Source organism: Bicyclus anynana, chromosome 8 (genome assembly GCF_947172395.1).
Source record: "Bicyclus anynana chromosome 8, ilBicAnyn1.1, whole genome shotgun sequence".
Classification (NCBI taxonomy): domain Eukaryota; kingdom Metazoa; phylum Arthropoda; class Insecta; order Lepidoptera; family Nymphalidae; genus Bicyclus; species Bicyclus anynana.
In genome coordinates, this window is record NC_069090.1 from 2,696,896 (window position 1) to 2,716,791 (window position 19,896).

The following is a 19,896-nucleotide window of genomic DNA, read 5'->3' on the forward strand; positions in this document are numbered from 1 at the left end:
TAAAAAAAAACGACATATTAAAAGACGTAATGCCAAGTGATGCGAAGTAGGAACCAACAAGGCGGGAATCGAATCAGTGACCTTTAACTAGCGAGGTTACCGTTCACAGTACTGCGTTTAATAAGACAATTACTGAATAATTGGCGCTAAACAATAGGCTTGCAAATGGATATTCGCAACGACTAAATACTGTGGGTGCAGTGGTGCCAAATGAAGTGTTTGAAGGTATTGAACAGGGGAAGGAAAGCTCTAACTAGTCCTAGTGCTTTTGTAACACAGCTTATTTGAGGAAGTATTATGTAATGTAATGTATTATGCATATTTCTGCCACATTCCTGGGCATGGTTGCCCTTCATTAATTTAAGTTACTTTATTTAACGCGCTATTATGCTAGAAGTATCTCTGCGTGATCGAATCTGCAGAAGAACCAATGTCACCGACATAGCTTAATGAGTCGCGAAGCTGAAGTGGCAATGGGAGGAACCGATGGACGTTGGGATCGCAAGGTGTTGGAATGGCGATCCCGCACTAGAAAACGCAGTGTTGGTCGAAGCCCCATCAGGTAGACTGACGACATTAAGCGAGTCGCAGGAATTCGCTAGTTGCAGGCGAAGGAGAAGGAGAAGAAAACCGAAAGGAATGTGGATTTTAGTCCTACTACAAGCTAACCCGCTTCCTTCTTAGATTACATCATCACTTACCATCAGGTGAGCTTGTGTCCAAGGAAAAAAAATTCACTAATGTAGCGCCATAATTATTTTAATTAACTTAATTCTACTTATGATTATCGCATTAGAGCCCTTGGTGTGACGAAGCTCCAAAAAAGCCTTACGAAGGAGACCTGGCCTGATGATGATGACTTAAAAGGCTTCTATAGAGACTGCTTTATTCTTCGTAAATTCCATCTGCGACTATATCAAGTTAGGGCGCAACACATCTACGGAACATAAAAAATAAAACAGCCCGCCATCTTGTACGTTCACTCCCCCGCCATAATATACGAATAAAACAGCGCGAAATTCGAATTTTGAACTCAGTCGTTCGCGGGAACGTTTGCGTGGCACATCGGAAAACGCGCTCTCTGGTTTTTTATTTTTTTTATAATCCGGCACTCGTAAGGTGTTTAAAGATGAAGTACCTGATTGTTTTGGCTGTTTTCGCGTTGGCTTTCGCCGCTGAGGAGAAGAAGGATGGAGAGGCGAAGATCTACATGCGGTTGATCCCCGCTGATGTGTTGAGAGGTCAGTGTCTTATGTGAAAATAAAAAAAAAAATACTGAACTATGGTTTTATAATTTAATAATTAAGTGATCCGAAAAATAATTAATTAAATAAAATTATAATAACCATGGAGTATTTACACCTATGTCAGCTTTCAGGTTTTAAATTACCTTGTTTGCAAATTAATTTTGATGTTTGCTACAAGACAATGTTCTTTGCATATTATGTTATACAAACTAGATATTTGTTATACTTTTAATGAGAAATCAAACAAATAACTACGGCTCATTGTCATTTATATTTCTAATATTATAATCATGCACTCGTAGAATTATTTATTTTAAATTAATATTATTTTTTTTTATACATCAATATGATTAGGTACTTTAGAATAGACTATTTTAATACATAATCAACCATTAAACTTATAAGTAGTTTTAGTGAATATGAATAATCTCTTAAATAAAAAAAATAGTCTGACATGATTTTGGCCGAAATTTTATTTCAAAACGATAGACATTCACAATTAAATAAGTACATAACGCAAACAAATTAAGCGATCAAATGAAGAAACAATAATAAATTAACCTTTTTACCAGGGTCCAATAAAATTTCAATTTAATTGGTTCGTTTCCAAATCCCAACGCAACCTTTTCTTGATAGTTTTACGATAGAAATGGCAAAAAATAATGTTGCGACATTCTTTGTTTCTCCCTGGTTTGCTTTGTCTTTGTGTTTTACAAAGGTACTTGTCACTTTAATTCAGTTAATAAGTGAATTATGTAATGTAAGTAATTAAGTTTATATTGTTATACCGTCCATTATTTAGACATCAACGCGTTCTGCATGTCCTGCCATATTTTAATAGCATTTTTTTTTTATTCAAAGATTCTGTGGGACTACCAAAGATCTGTGACCATGCAGCCTGTTAAAATGACTTATAGAAACACAAAAAAGCTTTTTTAAATTTCAAGTTCGATATGTCTATATTTATTTTAAAGATTGAAAGCGAACGAATCGCTCCCAATTATTGCAATTTAAATTATTAAAAATATTTTTTAATTCTGACTGCAGACTGTTATCTTGTTAATTAATTTCTAAGAAGGTTGTTTGAATATTATTCTTTGTGTGGTTTAAAAAAAAATGTTTCATAACTATATGCCAGTGTTGGACGGTCAATGTCCTTGGAAGACGAAAATCAGCGAAGCGTGTTCGTAATTGGTTGAAAATATTTTGAATTTTTGCATTTAGGTATATTTGCAATATTACTGACTCATTTTTTTAAATTTATTTTACTTAAAGTTATAAAATTAAGATAATAGCTATCGACTAAATAAACTTCTTTGTTATAGGCTTTGGTAGTAAGCTTTGACCGTAGCTTGTTGCCATTCAATCCACAAAGACGTATCTACCATTTGTATCCATGATGGTAGATACGTCTTTCTGGGTTGGATGGCAACAAGCCACATAAGAATAAACTTGTAACTTCCATAGAATTATAAACTGCATCAACTAACATCAGATGAGATTGCAGTCAAGGGCTAACACATAAGTACATAGTATGCTCCAAGCTTATGAAATTTCCACACTGGATTCAGTGGATATGACCTCTGCCTTTGATTCCTGAGAGTGTGGGTTCGAATCCGGTCCGGGGCATGCACCTCCAACTTTTCAGTTGTGTGCATTTTAAGAAATTAAATATCACGTGTCTCAAACGGTGAAGGAAAACATCGTGAGGAAACCTGCATACCAGAGAATTTTCTTAATACTCTGCGTGTGTAAGTCCGCCAATACGCATTGGGCCAGCGTGGTGGACTATTGGCCTAACCCCTCTTGTTCTGAGAGGAGACTCGAGCTCAGCAGTGAGCCGAATATGGGTTGATAATGATGATGATGATGATGACTGCGTACCCCTCGTGTTCAGAACGGACTTGAAGTTTGGCATATTATATACTGGTATGTACTTGTCTATAGTTAACTGGTAATGTACTACGTAACATACTAGAAGCTTGCAAGTTGTTCTATGTAAATAACAGGTCGGACGGCTGTGTAATGGCGAACGAATCTGGACCAGTTCTACAGACAGATACCGTGTTGAATCGTCCTTGATACATATAGATTTGATTAGTTACATAATGATTGACTTGTTCTGTATCCAAGCAGATCAAGTGAATATACGTATAATATAGAGTAGCTGACAACGCGCGGTTTTACCTGCGTGGTTCCCTTTCCCGTAGGTATATGGAGATAATATATAACCTATAGCCTTTCTCGATAAATAGGCTATCAACACTGAAAGAATTTTTCAAATCGAACTAGTTGTTTCTTCAGCTATAAAATATTAGTATAGATTATGATTTGTCTGTACGTATGTTTGCAACCTAACTCCTACACTTTTGGACCGATTTAAATAATTTTTATGTCAACATTTTAGTTGGTCTCTGGATGGTTAGACAATTGAACTCGGTAGCTGGTACCATGGTCGCTTTTTCTCCCTTAAAATAACATATAAAGTTAGGACAGTACATACAACATCTTGTCAGGTCCGATACTTATGTATATATAATTATGTATGATTATTCATGATTGTCGAAGCCTGAGCAATCCAGTTGGGTGTAGATTAGTATGTTACTTGGTCAACCGTCTTTAACATTATAAGTAGCTGAAGCCTTCATAATCATATCAGACTTAAGCTATTATAGAAAATATATTAATTGTACTTATTTCTAAATAAATTAAGGTTAAATTTAAAACTCTTACCAATAGATCCAATGCCTGATATTTTTTATCAATAGATAGACCAGAAAGTAGTTCGGTTGAAGAAAATACTTTAAATTAAATATCCTTGACCTTGACCGTCAATGCGGATATAAAAAAAAACAGGAATGCTAATTGTTAACAAAATTAATGCAAATAGTAAATAATGTTAAAAATGTCTAATTCCCACTTTTTAAAGACGTGTAATTACTTAATTAAAAGTAGGTTTTTAAGAAATTCAAATTAGTTTTTCTCGTTTATTATTATTTGCCTTAGTTTACCTACAAGTACTTAAAAAATCCAGTTTCATTTTCTATTTCTATCTAAAGCAACTGCTTATATCAGAATCTACTGAATTGATTTTGGAAGTTCTTCAGTAGAACGCCACGCTATTTGGTCATTGTATTTTATCCTCGTATTAACCCGCGTGATTTTCGGTCCCGTAGGAGTATATATAGCCTATATTCTTCCTTCATAAATGGGCTATCTAACACTGAAAAACTTTTTCAAATCTGAACAGTAGTCCCTGAGATTTACGCGTTCAATCAAACAAACAAACCAACTCTTCAGCTTTATAATATTAGTATGGATAAGTACACAATACACATAATATATTTATTTTAGTAGTAATAAGTAGTAGTGTACATAGTTTTGTTGTTTCCGTGAAAGTTTCCGACTTGTGAAAGGTAAATTCACACCTCGATTTGAAATTAAGATGGCATTAGATGATTTGAATTTTAGATCGTACCTCGTAATAAGTTGTTGACAAGACTTTCATAATAATGTTTAGAGAATGGCTAAAGTGCTAAATTATTTTACATAATTTTGCACCGTTCGGATATTGATCACGTGACCTGTCTATAGCAAATGTCATTCCCATACATGTTTCTAGTTTTCGAAGCGTTAGCGATCGCAGAAAGAGAATCGACGTGCCACTTGACTAGGGGGCAGTCTACCGCCTAGCAACGATTATTATATACTTAATAATTTTATAATTGCAGTCATTTGAATAAATTTATTACGTCATGTGAATTTATTAAATAACATTTAAAAGAAATTGTTAAGTTCATCTCCTGAGACGAGAGCTATCATTATATCATTAACAAAACATATTATTATTAGGTATTCCTACAAAATTTACTGTAGATTGTCAAATTTTACGTGAGTACAACTAACTTAATGATACACTTATAGATTAAGACTTGACAATTTACTTATTTCAATATTTTTTATACAAAATTCAAAATAGGTACATAGTATTCGTTTGTAATTGTATTTCAAAACGTGGCTCGTTAGAAACGGACGGAAATGTATAACATTTAATTGCCAATTAAAATAGCTTTCAGAAAACATTTATGAATTTAAAAAAAGTATAAATCTGGGAATCAATCTAGCAGTAAATCAATTCAAAGTCAGATTTTTTAAAGTAATTACCGTGTTTTACATAATTAACGTGTGTTCCTTGCAATAGGATGTGAGGCAACGTCGCAGGAATCGCAACTAATCGCACCGCGTTGAGCAATGAGGTTTCTATTTCTTGATTTAGGTCATGATAAGGTTCAGTGTTATGACTAACTGTTAGCTAGATGCCGACTATTCATTCATTAGTAGTTCATTATCGTTCGTCTGAAATGCAACCGCATTAACTTTTTGTTAAAAGGCGGTCTTAAATTACGCGAGGTTCTTTTGTATCCCTTCTTCTCATCGTGAGATTGGTTCGAAACACTTTTGTTTTACGTGAGATTTTTTTTTTTTGAAAAAGAAATTTGCCGTATCTCTTAAATATGACCAATATTCCCATTCCTCTCCAACTATAACTCGGGAAAGTAATATAGTATGTAATATAGTAATAATAAAGTCGGGAAATACTGTATTAGGAGTGAGTACGACAATAGACCAACGGGGTCGGGATCGAACCACCACCCCTCGATGATGAGTCCGACCGCTCTTACCGTTGAATATTGAGGCTTTAGTGTACATTGCGTGTTGTATATACATATTTAAACAAGACGAATGTATCATTATTTTTTAAGACCTCAGTTATTAACTTTGTGCGAATAGGACTTTAATTTTACTCTAATTTTCTTTCAAGTTTACACTGTTTTTTTTGTTGTATTAAGCTTGATCTATGTCCCTTGAACGTCCTGAAATAATTATAAAATGGGGCTTTAAATCCTTATAGTTAGTTGCTACATTTTTTATGAAATACTCTTGCTAAGTACTATTACATGCGCGTGAAATTTCGTGAACTTGAAATTAAATGCATTACATTTTCTTTTACGATAATGCAATTTCGCGTAACTGATGTTATTGCTGTTTTTACAAAGTCCCAATTATCTCTTTACGAAATATAATTTAATTATATTGTTAATATTTCGTTTTACAAAATTATGAGTAGATGGCGAAGTTTTGTTAAAAATAGAAGACGCCGTGCAGGTTCACCCGCGTGGTTGTTCTCGTTTCCGTAGGAGTATGGGGATAAATTTAGCCTATAGCACTCGCGGATATTGTAGCTTTCCAACAGTGCAAGAATTTTTTGAATCGGTTCAGTAGTTTGACAGCCTATTCAATACAATACAAACAAACAATTCAATACATACAAACAAAAACCTATAATATGTACCAAATGTATCGACGATTCAAAACAAATCTTTTTCTTGACTTTGACTTTGACTTCGATGAATAAAATGATCGACGATTAAGGAAATTAACAACAGTTAATTGATCTATTGATCTATTGTTACACACTGTTTAGCTCTTATGAACTCCAAGTAGATGGAAAAATCCTTTCTGACGAATGGAAAACTAACATCTATGAAATTGGTTTCAGTATAGACTAATTGTTGCTTGTTCACTTGGCTCAGAATATTATAGGAATAGGTAATCTTTTAACCGAATGGACCGATAAGCGGCTCATTTTTTTAAAGCTGATGAATTAGTCGAAAAGGTTTTAGCTATTTACGGTAAAGATCCGATGAACCAATCCAAAGATATTAGGGTTGTTTTATGAAGATGGAAAGAATTTTTGACTATTTACGAGTAGCTAGAGCTAGACTTTTAGCGAATTTTATTTTTATAAGTTAGCTACATTTATAAATGATGAAATTTTTATGAGAATAGCATCTCAAAAGCCTATAAGTGCCCTACAAAAGGCACAGAATACATATGCACATTACAAGTATGCCTTTGATAGTTTTCATTATTTAATTAATGAAAAGTATCATCGTCATTTGATGCATCCCCCAGAAGGAAATTAGGCGGCCGGAAAACTTTTCTGTCTTCTACGTATTACCACGTTGCGTATCAGGTAACGTGTTGTCAAGTCCTCATGCTACTTGAGAAGTTTAACCACGAATGACTCAGTATTTTTTATCAGATCATTCGAAATGGTTCCTGGTGGCCTTTACAATGTAAAAGGTAGGTAGTAGGTACGTATGACTCAAAGACATTAAAATCAAATGCAGTGAGTGGCTACCAACCTTGGATCATTCTAGAAGCGCAACAACTTAACGCCTTTCGATAAGTCGCTTTAAATGTTGTCACTTTTTTAATGATTTTTTAGCGTAATAGATACAGATTTGGAAATAAACTATTTGTATCAATGTTTTTCAATTTTTGATATCTACTGCAATATCTGGAAATAATAATTAAATGTAAAGGAGCTAAAGTTAGTGAGGTTGTATAAGATAATCTGGTTCTACTGAACCGTTTTCAAAAACTCTTTTACCAATATAAACCACGCTATTTGTGGAATTTCTAGGGGAACGGGAACTACTTGGGTAAATATCAATTGCTGATAATGTAGCTTTCCATTGATGGAAGAATTTTTAAAATCAGTTTTGTGCTTTAGGCGTGGGAGCTTATCAATCTAACTTACATTAGAATGAATTTATAATAATTTTTAGTTAGTATGGCTTCGTTTATTTTAGAAGTGATGTAAGTGTCAAGTAAAATGAAGCACAGTAATGGAAATTTGCCACAAGTGTCAAGTGTGACAGTCAAGTGATCGTGACGGAGCAGTAGGAAATGTCAACTACCGAGTGTGGTCATCTTTGTGCCTTCACTTTTAATTGATTGTCATTCACTTTCATATAATTATAGTGTTACATGTTTATAATGAAATGGGTTGTTTATTAGCGGAAAATAACCAATTATTATTATCAAATGAAGTATTTAGTAATGATAAATTACCTTTATTGAGGTGATGTTTGTAACTTGTTTATTACAAGCGGCCGCCTGTAATTGTAACCGAGTATAGTTTTTTCGCTTACACTTATTAATTTGGTTCTGGTTTTATTTTTGATTATTAAATAGGTTAAATAAATACCGGAAATGCACATAGGAAATCTTAGTCGAGAATTTTGAATTAAGCTTTTAAGGTTACATCAAAAATGGCCACCTATAGAAGCCGGTGGAAAACGTGGACCCGCAGGAGGTTGGGATCTTAACAGGACCACGATCTTCAGATATGAAAGAACGACCGCAGAGAGAGGCCACGTCATATCCTAAATTTTGTTTTCTCGATTCAGTTTATTATAAGGCCGCCTTTTCATGTTTAATAACATAAGGTGCGCAGTGGATAAAATAAACGAGAATTCTTGTTAAATGTAACTATATTGTTAATCACTTGTAATAACACGTACTTACACATCGGCCATTTTTAAAGAAGAAGGAGGAAATTGGACATAGATTATATCATTCTTTTTAAACATCAGTGTTGCTATTTTAATTAGGTACAATAAAATTTACATAATCTGTTTTAATATCCAATACTCCCACTTAAATTTTATTATTAAATATCTCTATATAGACAACTATACAACATTATTACACTGTAGATAATATTTGGTCTCTATTTATTACAAACTTACTTGGAGGCAATGCTTTTGTTAAGAAGTCGGCTAACTGATTTGCACTTCTTACATACTCAACATTCATTACTTTAGATTCTTCAACCTTTTCTCTAATAAAATTATAACGTATATCAATATGCTTAGATCTTTTATGAAAAACAGGGTTGTGAATCAACTTAATTGCACTTTGGTTATCTATACAAAGAGATATTAAACCTTGAGACTCTCCAATATCTATAGAAAGTTGCCTAAGCCACAATAATTCTTTTGCTGCCTCTGCTGCCGCCATAAACTCTGACTCTGTGGTTGATAAAGCCACTGTATTTTGTTTTCTACTAGACCAAGTTATAGGACCTCCATTCATCATGAAAATATATCCTGTATTTGACTTTCTAGAGTCCAGGTCTGAAGCATAGTCAGCATCAGAAAATCCGACTAATTTACTATTACAATTATATGAAATACACAAATTCTTAGTGTTAATTAAATATCTAATTATTCTTTTTATAGCATTTACATGACTTTGATTAGGGTTATTTATATATCGACTAACAATATTCACAGCAAATGCTATATCCGGCCTAGATACTGATGCTAAAAACAACAATGCTCCCACAGCTTCTCTGTATGGAAAATCAATTTTACAAATACTTGAACTTTTTGTTAAGACTACATTATTATCAGCAGGTGTACTGCATGGATTTGCATCTGACATACAGAATTTATTAATCAACTGTTCTGTATACTGTTTTTGATTAATTATAATTGAATCACTACACTTAACAATTTCCATACCAACAAAAGAACTTAAATCTAAGATTTTTATCTTGAAATTCATCATAAGATCCTTAATTATCAATAACAAAACCTCTTTACATTTTGAAAATAATAAGGCATCATCTACATAAAGCAAAAGTATAACTTTGTAATTATTAAAGTAACCAACAAACATACAATTATCTGAATGACATGTTTTAAAACCATATGTCAACAAAAATGAAGTAAACTTTTTATTCCAGCATCGAGATGCTTGTTTAAGACCGTACAAAGATTTATTTAACTTACATATCATTCCAGGCTCAGCTTGGACACCTTCAGGTAGCTCCATATAAATCACCTCTACAAGCTCACCGTAGAGGAAAGCAGTTTTGACATCAAACTGTTGTATCTCATACTTCTCCCTAGCTGCAATACTTAACAAAAACCTAATAGAATCATACCTTACAGTAGGTGAGAAAGTTTCTTTATAATCAATGTCCTGCACCTGAGTGAATCCACGGGCACAAAGCCTAGCTTTATATCTATCAATCTGACCATTGCTATTTCTTTTGACAGAAAATACCCACTTAGAAGTAATGGTCTTCTGATCATTCCTCTTTACAATGTCCCAGGTCTTGTTTTCTGAATGAGATTGCAACTCTTCTGAGATGGCTTCCTTCCATTTTTGACTATTTTTACTTAAGATAGCTTCCTCATAAGTAACAGGCACACTTAACTCTGTCAGATTCACTTCAATTCTACGTCTCCTCGGCCTTAAGGAAATAACAGGTTCATCATCGCTTGATAGAATTCTAGATGGTTGGTATGACTCATCTTCTTCTTTGGAGCTAATAGGGCTCTCATCACTAAAGTATTGGTCAATATCAGATTCCACTCTACGTGGGGAACCACTCACACAAGGCTCAGACGTGTCCTCTTCTTGATTTATGTATATTTGACTAATATTTTTCCTTATTAATGGAACATTCTTTTCATCAAAACAAATATTTCTAGATATAGAAATTTTATTTGTTTGGGGATCATACATCCTGTAGTTCTGGTTATCATACCCCACTAGTATCATACTATTACTTTTCTTGTCTAATTTCTTTCTTTTTTCATCGGGCACATGAACATATCCTATTGATCCAAACACTCTTATGTGTTTTAAACATGGTCTGTTGCCAGTCCATAGCTCATATGGCGATATATCTTTAGTTTGACTGGACGAACTTCTATTCAACAAATAAACTGAGCAATTCACTGCTTCTGCCCACAGTTTCAAAGGGATGTCACGTGCATATAACATAGATCTTGCACTCTCCATGATGGTGCGTATCTCTCGCTCTGCCCTGCCATTTTGTTCAGGCGTGTAGGGGGCTGTGCACTCATGAGTTATTCCTTCCTGATCAAGATATGCTTTGAACTCTTTATTCACATATTCTCCACCGTTGTCTGTGTGCAATATTCTGACATTATGTTGAAAATTATTTTTGACAATTTCAACATATCTCTTAAAACAACTCAGGACATCACTTTTGTGTTTAATAAAGTAAACATACTTGTAACTAGTTGCTCCGTCCTTAAATAATACAAAGAACCTTGCACCAGATACTGAAACAGGTTCAATGGGTCCACAGACATCACTATAGACTATATCTCCAGACTGGGTTTGACATCTATCAGATTTCCCAAAAGGTAACCGACTCTGTTTGCCATACTGACAGGCGTCACAGATAAAATCATTATCTTCATTGGTGAACGTCACTGGTAATGCACCATTTTTGCACATATTCTTTAATTCTTTGACATTTAAATGTCCCAAACGTTCGTGCCATAGTTTTAAACTTGATTCTACTGCCATGCAATTTTCATTTAATATTGATTTGAAGTTAAGTTCATACAAATTATTTTCTTTTAAAGTTGCTGACATAACAACCGTTTGATTCTTCAAAATTAGGGCTCGACAGTCCTTTTTAATAATTGTATAGCCTTTTCTAGTAGCTGCTCCTTCTGAGAATAAATTTCTGCGTAGGTCGGGTACATATAACACATCAGTTAGAACACTTTGCTCCCACTGTCCGTTGACACATCTATTTATCAACACTGTGCCCTCGCCCTGCGCTTCTAATTCTTTCTTATTACCCAATTTCACTATTCTATCTCTGCTGCTGTTATGCTTACTATATTCTTGTAACTCACAGAAGAACTCACGTCTGTATGACATATGCACAGAAGCTCCGCTGTCAAGAATCCAAACATCTGCATCTTTTTCTAACTGTAAACACTCGGCATTAAATGCCAACTTATTCTGCTCTTGGGTTTCCTTCCCAGATTTCTTAGGGAACCTGCACTCCCGTGCAAAATGCCCCCTACGGTTACAGTTGTAACAAACAAATCTATGCTTTGTATTACTAGTAGCAGCCGATGAATATTTCTGATTGGTAACATTATCTTTCTTAACCTTGGAAAATTGGTTAGAACACTTTTTGCCAGCTACCAAAGCTGTCTCCACTTCATCTTCTTTAGTTAAATTTGCTTCTTCGTCTAATAACCTTGAAGTTAAATTAATTATTGTTTGCAATTTAGGGTCTAATGACAACCATGCCTGTCGAACTGAACGATACTTTGGTGGCAAATTACTTAGGATTTTAGTCATGATAGCAGTGTCACTAATATTTTCACCACTTTCTCGTAATTGTTTTGCTAAATTTTCCACTTTACAAATATGTTGAGCCATCGAGTCAGTGGGTAACATTATATACTGATAAAAACGCTCATGACACATCATTTTATTAAGTTCTGACTTTTGCTCAAAAATTGATTCTAACTTATCCATGATTTCTGATGCAGTTTCACAATTTTCAATTAATGTGATCTGGCTCAATTCCATTGATGAAGTGATTATGTACATTGCCATCCCATCGTTCTTCAACCATGCCTGATTTTCGATAGCAGGCTTTTCCACTTTTAAGTTGATTCCTTTTGCCTTAAGAGCACATTTTATTTGAAACTTCCATTGTCTAAAGTTTTCACCATTAAACTTTTCAACAGACATTCCTTTGTCGTTCATTTTTCTCGTTTGTAACTTGTAAGGTTATTTGCCGGTACCACGTGATGACAATCAACTTTTATGCTCTTCGTTTTTTAAGTTTTTTTTTTGTAAATATTACTTTTTTTATTATTCTGGGCGCATAACCTAATAACATAAGGTGCGCAGTGGATAAAATAAACGAGAATTCTTGTTAAATGTAACTATATTGTTAATCACTTGTAATAACACGTACTTACACATCGGCCATTTTTAAAGAAGAAGGAGGAAATTGGACATAGATTATATCATTCTTTTTAAACATCAGTGTTGCTATTTTAATTAGGTACAATAAAATTTACATAATCTGTTTTAATATCCAATAATGTTAAGTGTAAATTATTCATTTAGAATGTTTTTAACTATTATTGAATTTTTGTGTGCAATAAAGTATTTTTTATTCTTCTTCAGTTGCAATTCCAAGTCGAATTTTCTGATATGAAGGCTGTATTCATATTCTAAAAACGTAATATAAACTGTCAACACAAATTAAAACCGACCGAAAACCTTTCACGACCGACGACAATTTGAAAGTGAAATCGACCAGGAAACTCGCGAGCTGATGCCAGCTCTTACGTTAGATAACCTAACTTTTACCTACGACCCTTTTACTCGCTTAAATAATAAAGTGAATGTGTATTAAAAGAAGTGAACACAAAGAAAGAAACAGTGAGATTAACAATAAAATTGTAACTTAATGGTAGCTTAACTTAACTTTACAAAGTTACATTACAAAGAGTTCTACTACTACCGAACTTAACTTCTTCTCTCTCTCTCTCTCTCTCTCTCTCTCTCGGCTCTCCTCTTTCCCAGAGAAACACCAAGCATAGCTCACTCCATTGCCCACTGAGTGCTTTTGAACCTTCTTTATGGCCCATAGTCAGCGGACAATTCTCGGATCCATAGTTCATCACTGGCAACACGCACTGTTCGAAGCAGTGCAGTGTACTGTGTATCCATCTAACCGAGGTGAACACCTCGTGTTCCCCTAATTATACCTACACATTTACACCTATATATTTAGAGCAGAAATAGGCTCTGTCACAAAGCCTAATGCCACAGAATGTCACTTCCTGCCACAGAAAACTACTAATACTAATGCAATACTGCAGTCCTATAATGCGCTTCTTGTTGCTATAGGGGCAAAAAGACAGCGTTACAAGTTCATTGGAATAAATCTACTATGAAAACTTGCCAAGTTAGAAATCCATAACAAATATTCTACTAAATACATTCTAGAAAATATTACGTTAAAACATAAAAGCATTAGCGTGTGGTGTTTGCATTAATTTATGACTGTAATTATTGTTAGGTGCACTTAATAAATTAATATCCAGTTTGTCCACAATATTGTTACCTGCTACAACTTTTTGTTGCTATATTTCATGCGCGACGTTTTACTACATTGCGTAATGTAATGACCCCTTTATTCTTGCGTGTTTTCAATATGCCACTAGGTGACTTGATGCATTGTTTTTGTACCTTGATTTATAGAGTAACTAGCGGACGCCTGCGACTTCGTCCGCGTGAAACTCGATGTACCCTACCCTTACCCTAAAAAATAAAAAAAAAATAAAAAATAAAAAAAAAGTAAAAAGTATCCTATGTCCTACTCCTGGCTCTAAACTACCTCCCTGCCAATTTTCAGCTAAATCGGTTAAGCCGTTCTTGAGTTATAAGTGGAGTAACTAACACGACTTTCTTTTATATATATAGATAATATATTGTGTTGAAGTTTAGAGAAGTAAGAATTAGAATAACGAGTTTATGTCAGAAATTTGGTATATTCAGAAAAACACATATATCTTCAGATTAGTTTATCAGATCTATATCTCAAGTAGCCATTTCTATCACGTCACCTTTATGAGAACCGCATCATTATTAGTCCATTCCTTTAGTCGCTTAGGTAATATTTATTCATTTATCATTTATTATATTCGACTCACTGCGAAGCTCGTGTCTCCTCTCAGAATGAGAGGGTTAGGCCAATAGTCCACCACGCTAGCCCAATGCGGATTGGCAGACTTCACAAACGCAGACAATCAAGAAAATTCTCTGGTATTGGTAATGAAACTGACTTATTACTTTAGTATATTTACGCAGTTAAGTTTTTTTTAATAACCTAATATACGTAACAACAAATATATCAGCCGGTTGATAATTCTACTGGATAAAGGCTCTCTGTAGGTCCGTAAGTAAGAAGACCACGTCCATTTTGGGTGTGGAACCCTAAAAATGGTTAATAAATGCAATTTAGAGCGCATTGGCAAAATTGCACGCTTGTTACACAAGGCCTTACGCCACCGATCCGTCTTCGGATAAACGCGGCCAACATTCTGAACTGGAGTACTTTCACTCGCTATGTTGCGAGTCTTTCACGCGTGTGACTTATTTGAACTGTTACACATTAAATGCTTGACTCGTTTGAGCATGTTTCGTTTCGTTTCGTTATCAACCCATATTCAGCTCGCTACTGAGCTTGGGTCTCCTCTCAGAATGAGAGGGGTTAGGCTAATAGCTCAATGCGGATTGTAAGACTTCACACACGCAGAAAATTCTCTGGTATGCAGGTTTCCACAAGATGTTTTCCTTCACCGTTTCAGACACGTCATATTAATGTGTTAAAATACACTACCTGAAAATTTGGAGGTGCATGCCACTGGCCGTATTTGAAACCACACCTCCTGGAATCGGAGGTCGTATCCACTGGGCTATGACGGCTTTGAGCATGTAGTGGTGATAAATTAGTTGGTGGTTTTTTGCTGAAGAGTTCAAAAAGTAGTCAACTGTGGTTTTTCTCAGTACGCAAAAGCAGTGCTTCTGTGAACTTATAATCAATCTCATCTAATCTTTGTAAAATTCATAAAAAAGTTTCCTCTCAAAATGTCGCAATTACAACAATAGTGCAGTTAATTTCAATGATTGCAGCTAAATATCGTGAATAAGCCAACCTTGGGGAATAATAAGGTCCATTCACCACATGAGTAAGCGTTTAGAGCTAATGTGGTAAGGTAGCGTCCACACAGATGGAAATACTATAGTCTGAGCTATAAACATGTTCAAAGCTATGATGAAAAATTCTAACTGTATTTTTGTAACGGATTAGTATTTTGATTTTTGCTATAGAGATAAATGGGACATAGGTAACAAAGTGTTACATCTATACTAATATATAAAGCTGAATAGTTTGTTTGTTTATTTAAACGCGCTAATCTCAGGAACTGATTTGAAAAATTCTTTCAGTGATAGATAGCCCATTTATCGAGGAAGGCTATAGGCTATATATTATCCCCGTATTGCTACGGGAACGGGAACCACGCGAGTGAATCCACGCGGTGTCAGCTAGTCGTAAATAAAAATAGAAGGAGAAGAAATACAGTACGAGAGACATTCTTGATTTTCCGGTTATAGCAATAAAATTCATTGCATTAAATTATTTGATATCTAGGCCTTTTATTTTATTTGTATTAGGTAGATAATTAAATATATTAAAGTATTGTGAAACTTTCAATTGATACAAAATTTAATTAGACAGAAGTTTCATGAATTTCGGTTTAATTTCGATTACATAAACATTTCTTTTTAGTCTTTACAAGTTAGCCCTTGATTACAATCTCACCTGATGGTAAGTGATGATGAAATCTAAGATAAAAGCGGGTTAACTTGTTATCGGCTAAATCAAAGCCGAAGAAAGCCTCTCACCAGCCAGACCTGGACCAATTAAGAAATCCTCAATCGGCCCTGTTGGTGATCGAACCCAGGACCTCTCTTTTAAATATAGTTTAATATTATAGCGGCAGCAATGGCTAACACGGCTTATACTCTTAATTTGTTGCCCTACTTGTGAACAAAACCGTGCACTGACACAAACGTGGGCAGAATACATTACCGTGGGACTTAGAGGGTTTCCTTGTTACGTCAGTTACATGAGACGAGGATTTCGAAAACATTTTTTTTATTATTTAAGTATAGACTAAGAGCCGACCCAAAAATACCTGAGTATAAGCGAGATCCTTTTGCTGTTAGTTGCTCGGAAATTATTGGTTTTCCGTATTGGTTAATGTAATGTTTATAAAGCATAGAGCAAGTTGGCACGCTTCCATCTTAGATTGCATCATAACTTACCATCAGGTGAGATTGTAGTCAAGGGCTAACTTGTAAAGAATAAAAAAAAAATACAATTTTCATCATTTTATGAAAACTGAAAGTTTGTCAGCCAGTGCTACGGACCAACCATTTAACTACGGAAGTCGATTATGTAATTTCGAGTGGGGTGACTCTAGTAGCTAGTTTAAGGATCGAGAACCTAAACGGATCAAGCCGTATAGCTTCTTTTTTGGCGTAATATAAGAAAAAGTGTCCCCAGTCAAAAGTCACTTGCTTCGCGGCTCTTCGATAAGCACCGTTAAAGATTTTCTTAATAATCATTTTAAGGATCTCTAGCGAAGGGTCTTTTTCGCGAGTATTGAATCCAGTCCCATAGCTATAAACTATTGAAGTTTGTTTGTCCGCGTTTTTTTCATTAAACTACTGATCCGATCTGTGTTGGGATTTCATTATTAAAATGCATATTTGCCAAGAAAGATTGACTTACATGAGAAAAATATTAAATACTACAATTTTCAACAGTATTATTGATTTTATTTGTAATAAGCTAAGATTTTTAGATAATTTTAATGGATTTTAACGTTTCGCTAAGCTCGTAATATGGCCATGTTACAATCACAACTTAAACTTTAAAACCTAGATTCTAGCACACGGCCAATCACGCGGGGCCTTATCTGAAGTTGAGAAACACAAGCAACATTGAACCTTATCTTAATAGTATTTAGGAATTAAATTATTCGTCTTGTTATACACTTTATTCTGCATATAAAATTAATATATTGCAATTCATGCTTACGTAAATCTGATCCAATTTATTTCAACGACTTATGGTACAGCAGTTTGTGGGCAGATGCAGATGGTCATAGGTTGAATTATATTATGGACTATTTACATCGTAGTGATTGAAACCTCAGTCCGAGTTTAAGGGGCTATTCTGTAATAGTAAATATGTTTTTATTACTCGCCAGTGCGAGTTTCGATTTTATCTCTATCCCTCTCTATCTAATACGTTACTATAGAATGAGAAAGATAGAGGTGAATTCGAAACTCGCACTTACGAGTTACTCAAATCAAACAATGGAGAAAAAAAGCCACTAAAATAGAGACTACTGGTCATCTCCCTGAGGAGGCCTTCACCCTCAAATAGAGGAGTTCGCACTATTTAAAAAAAATCTATATATATTAAAATAACTTACTTGAGAAAAATTGTATTTTTTTTAGTTTTGTAACAAAATTTATTAACCTAGTTCTACTATAAGTTCACTATGTAAAATTTACTTATGTGCGAAATAAGAGGCTTTTTATTTCATTTATTTATAATGCATTATAGTTTTATATTCGAGTATTTACCAAAATTCTTTTCTATTCCAGATTTCCCTGGCCTTTGCTTCGCATCCACCCGTTGCGCTACCGTCGAGCCTGGCAACTCCTGGGACCTGGCTCCCTTCTGCGGGCGCAGCACCTGCAAGATCAGCGAAGACCAGCCCCCCAGGCTTCTGGAACTGGTCGAGGACTGTGGCCCTCTCCCTATCGCCAACCCCAAGTGCAAACTTGACACAGGTAAAATTAACTAATTAATTCTACTCGTAGCTTAAGAATGCCTTTTTATATGCAAAATGGCGTGTATTGTCGTGTCAGTAATCAATTCATTTTGAAGAAAGAAACTCAGAAAATCTCTATGTCAGAAAAAATAAACCTTTTTTTATTAATTTTCTACAAGTTAAGAAGATGAAGAAGAATCGAGATGCAAATCCAGAACCTCATAAGGGCATAATCACTTAACAAAACGAAATTAAATAAATTAATTAAATTAAATAAAACGAAGTTGTAATTATAGCTTCGTTAATACAATATTCTCTTCAATTAAAGTGCTTAGATTTACTACGCTATTACGGAGTGGGTGGCATCCCACTATTATACCTAATTAATTTCTATGAATATTTATTATTTTTAATAGTTTTAGTTCAAGAAATACCTCTAACCAGTGGTGTGCACTTAATACATGCAAAAATGCAATGCCTGCAATGAGGACTCATTAAAAGCCTATATCAACCCATATCCGGCTCACTGATGAGCTCGAGTCTCCTCTCAGAATGAGAGGGGTTAGGCCAATAGTCCACCACGCTGGCCCAATGCGGATTGGCAGACTTCACACACGCAGAGAATGAAGATAATTCTCTGGTATGCAGGTTTTCTCACGATGTTTTCCTTAACCGACAAGTGATATTTAAGTTCTTAAAATGCACACAACTGAAAAGTTGGAGGTGCACGCCCCGAACCGGATTCGAACCCACACCCTCCGGAATCGGAGGCAGAGGTCATATCCACTGGGCTATCACTGCTCTTGGGCAATAATGCATACCCTAGTTAAAATTGTGCACGCCACTGCCTCCAACCACCGTGATCCACATAATAAATAAATCATATATTTATATAATTGTTTACAGAGAAGACCAATAAGACCGCGCCTTTCCCCGGCTGCTGTCCGAAGTTCACATGCGAGGATGGTGCTAAACTAGAGTACCCCGAGCTGCCCACACCCCCCGCAGAAGACGAGCCTAAGGAGGAGAAGAAGAAGGCATAAATTAAAAAATTAAATAGTATAAAAAACCTAATTATAATATAATCTACGGACGCAAATTCCCCAACACTCAGATCTCCCGCGTTCGTCGTCAAATTCTAAATTCAAATTTATATTGTGGTACAAATGTTTTTCTTACCGTCTATAAATAACATTTTGAGTTAAGAATTTGTAAAAGATATCTGTTTTTCACGATGTCGGATCGCATAAGTCCATTTACAATGTTTATTTTTGTTATCGGGTCACTTTCTAATTGTCATGGCACCGGGACTTTCAATTGACTATTGTTCGAAATTCAAAAGCGGCTTCCTATTTCCTGTTTTATTCATAATAAAGATCTAACTGTGACAAAAGTTGTTCATTGTTGGCTTATTGACAAAAATGTCACTACCTATTGAAAGCGATCATTGTCGACTTTTTTTAGAATTGTATCGGCTTTTTTACTTGAATAAAATGACTATTATAAGTAATGTTTGTGATATTGATAAATAATAGAAAAGTTATTCAATAAAAAATACAAAATTCTAC

The 19,896-nt window shown here is 34.7% G+C and overlaps 1 protein-coding gene across 1 annotated transcript; it reads left to right on the forward strand.

The window, feature by feature from the left end:
* The first annotated feature begins 1,016 nt into the window (after window positions 1–1,016).
* Window positions 1,017–19,895, forward strand: LOC112048759 (uncharacterized). Its single transcript, XM_052883101.1, has 3 exons — window positions 1,017–1,241; window positions 18,159–18,347; window positions 19,235–19,895. The coding sequence occupies exons 1-3, from the start codon at window positions 1,130–1,132 to the stop codon at window positions 19,369–19,371; spliced, it is 438 nt and encodes a 145-aa protein (XP_052739061.1). The 5' UTR covers window positions 1,017–1,129; the 3' UTR covers window positions 19,372–19,895.
* Window position 19,896: the final 1 nt, after the last annotated feature.

Excerpts from the sequence above, each read along its gene's own strand:
- LOC112048759 (XM_052883101.1), top strand. The coding sequence starts at position 1,130 with ATGAAGTACCTGATTGTTTTGGCTGTTTTCGCGTTGGCTTTCGCCGCT. Across the intron at positions 1,242-18,158 it reads CCCCGCTGATGTGTTGAGAG|ATTTCCCTGGCCTTTGCTTC; the intron begins GTCAGTGTCTTA and ends TTTCTATTCCAG. Across the intron at positions 18,348-19,234 it reads CAAGTGCAAACTTGACACAG|AGAAGACCAATAAGACCGCG; the intron begins GTAAAATTAACT and ends AATTGTTTACAG.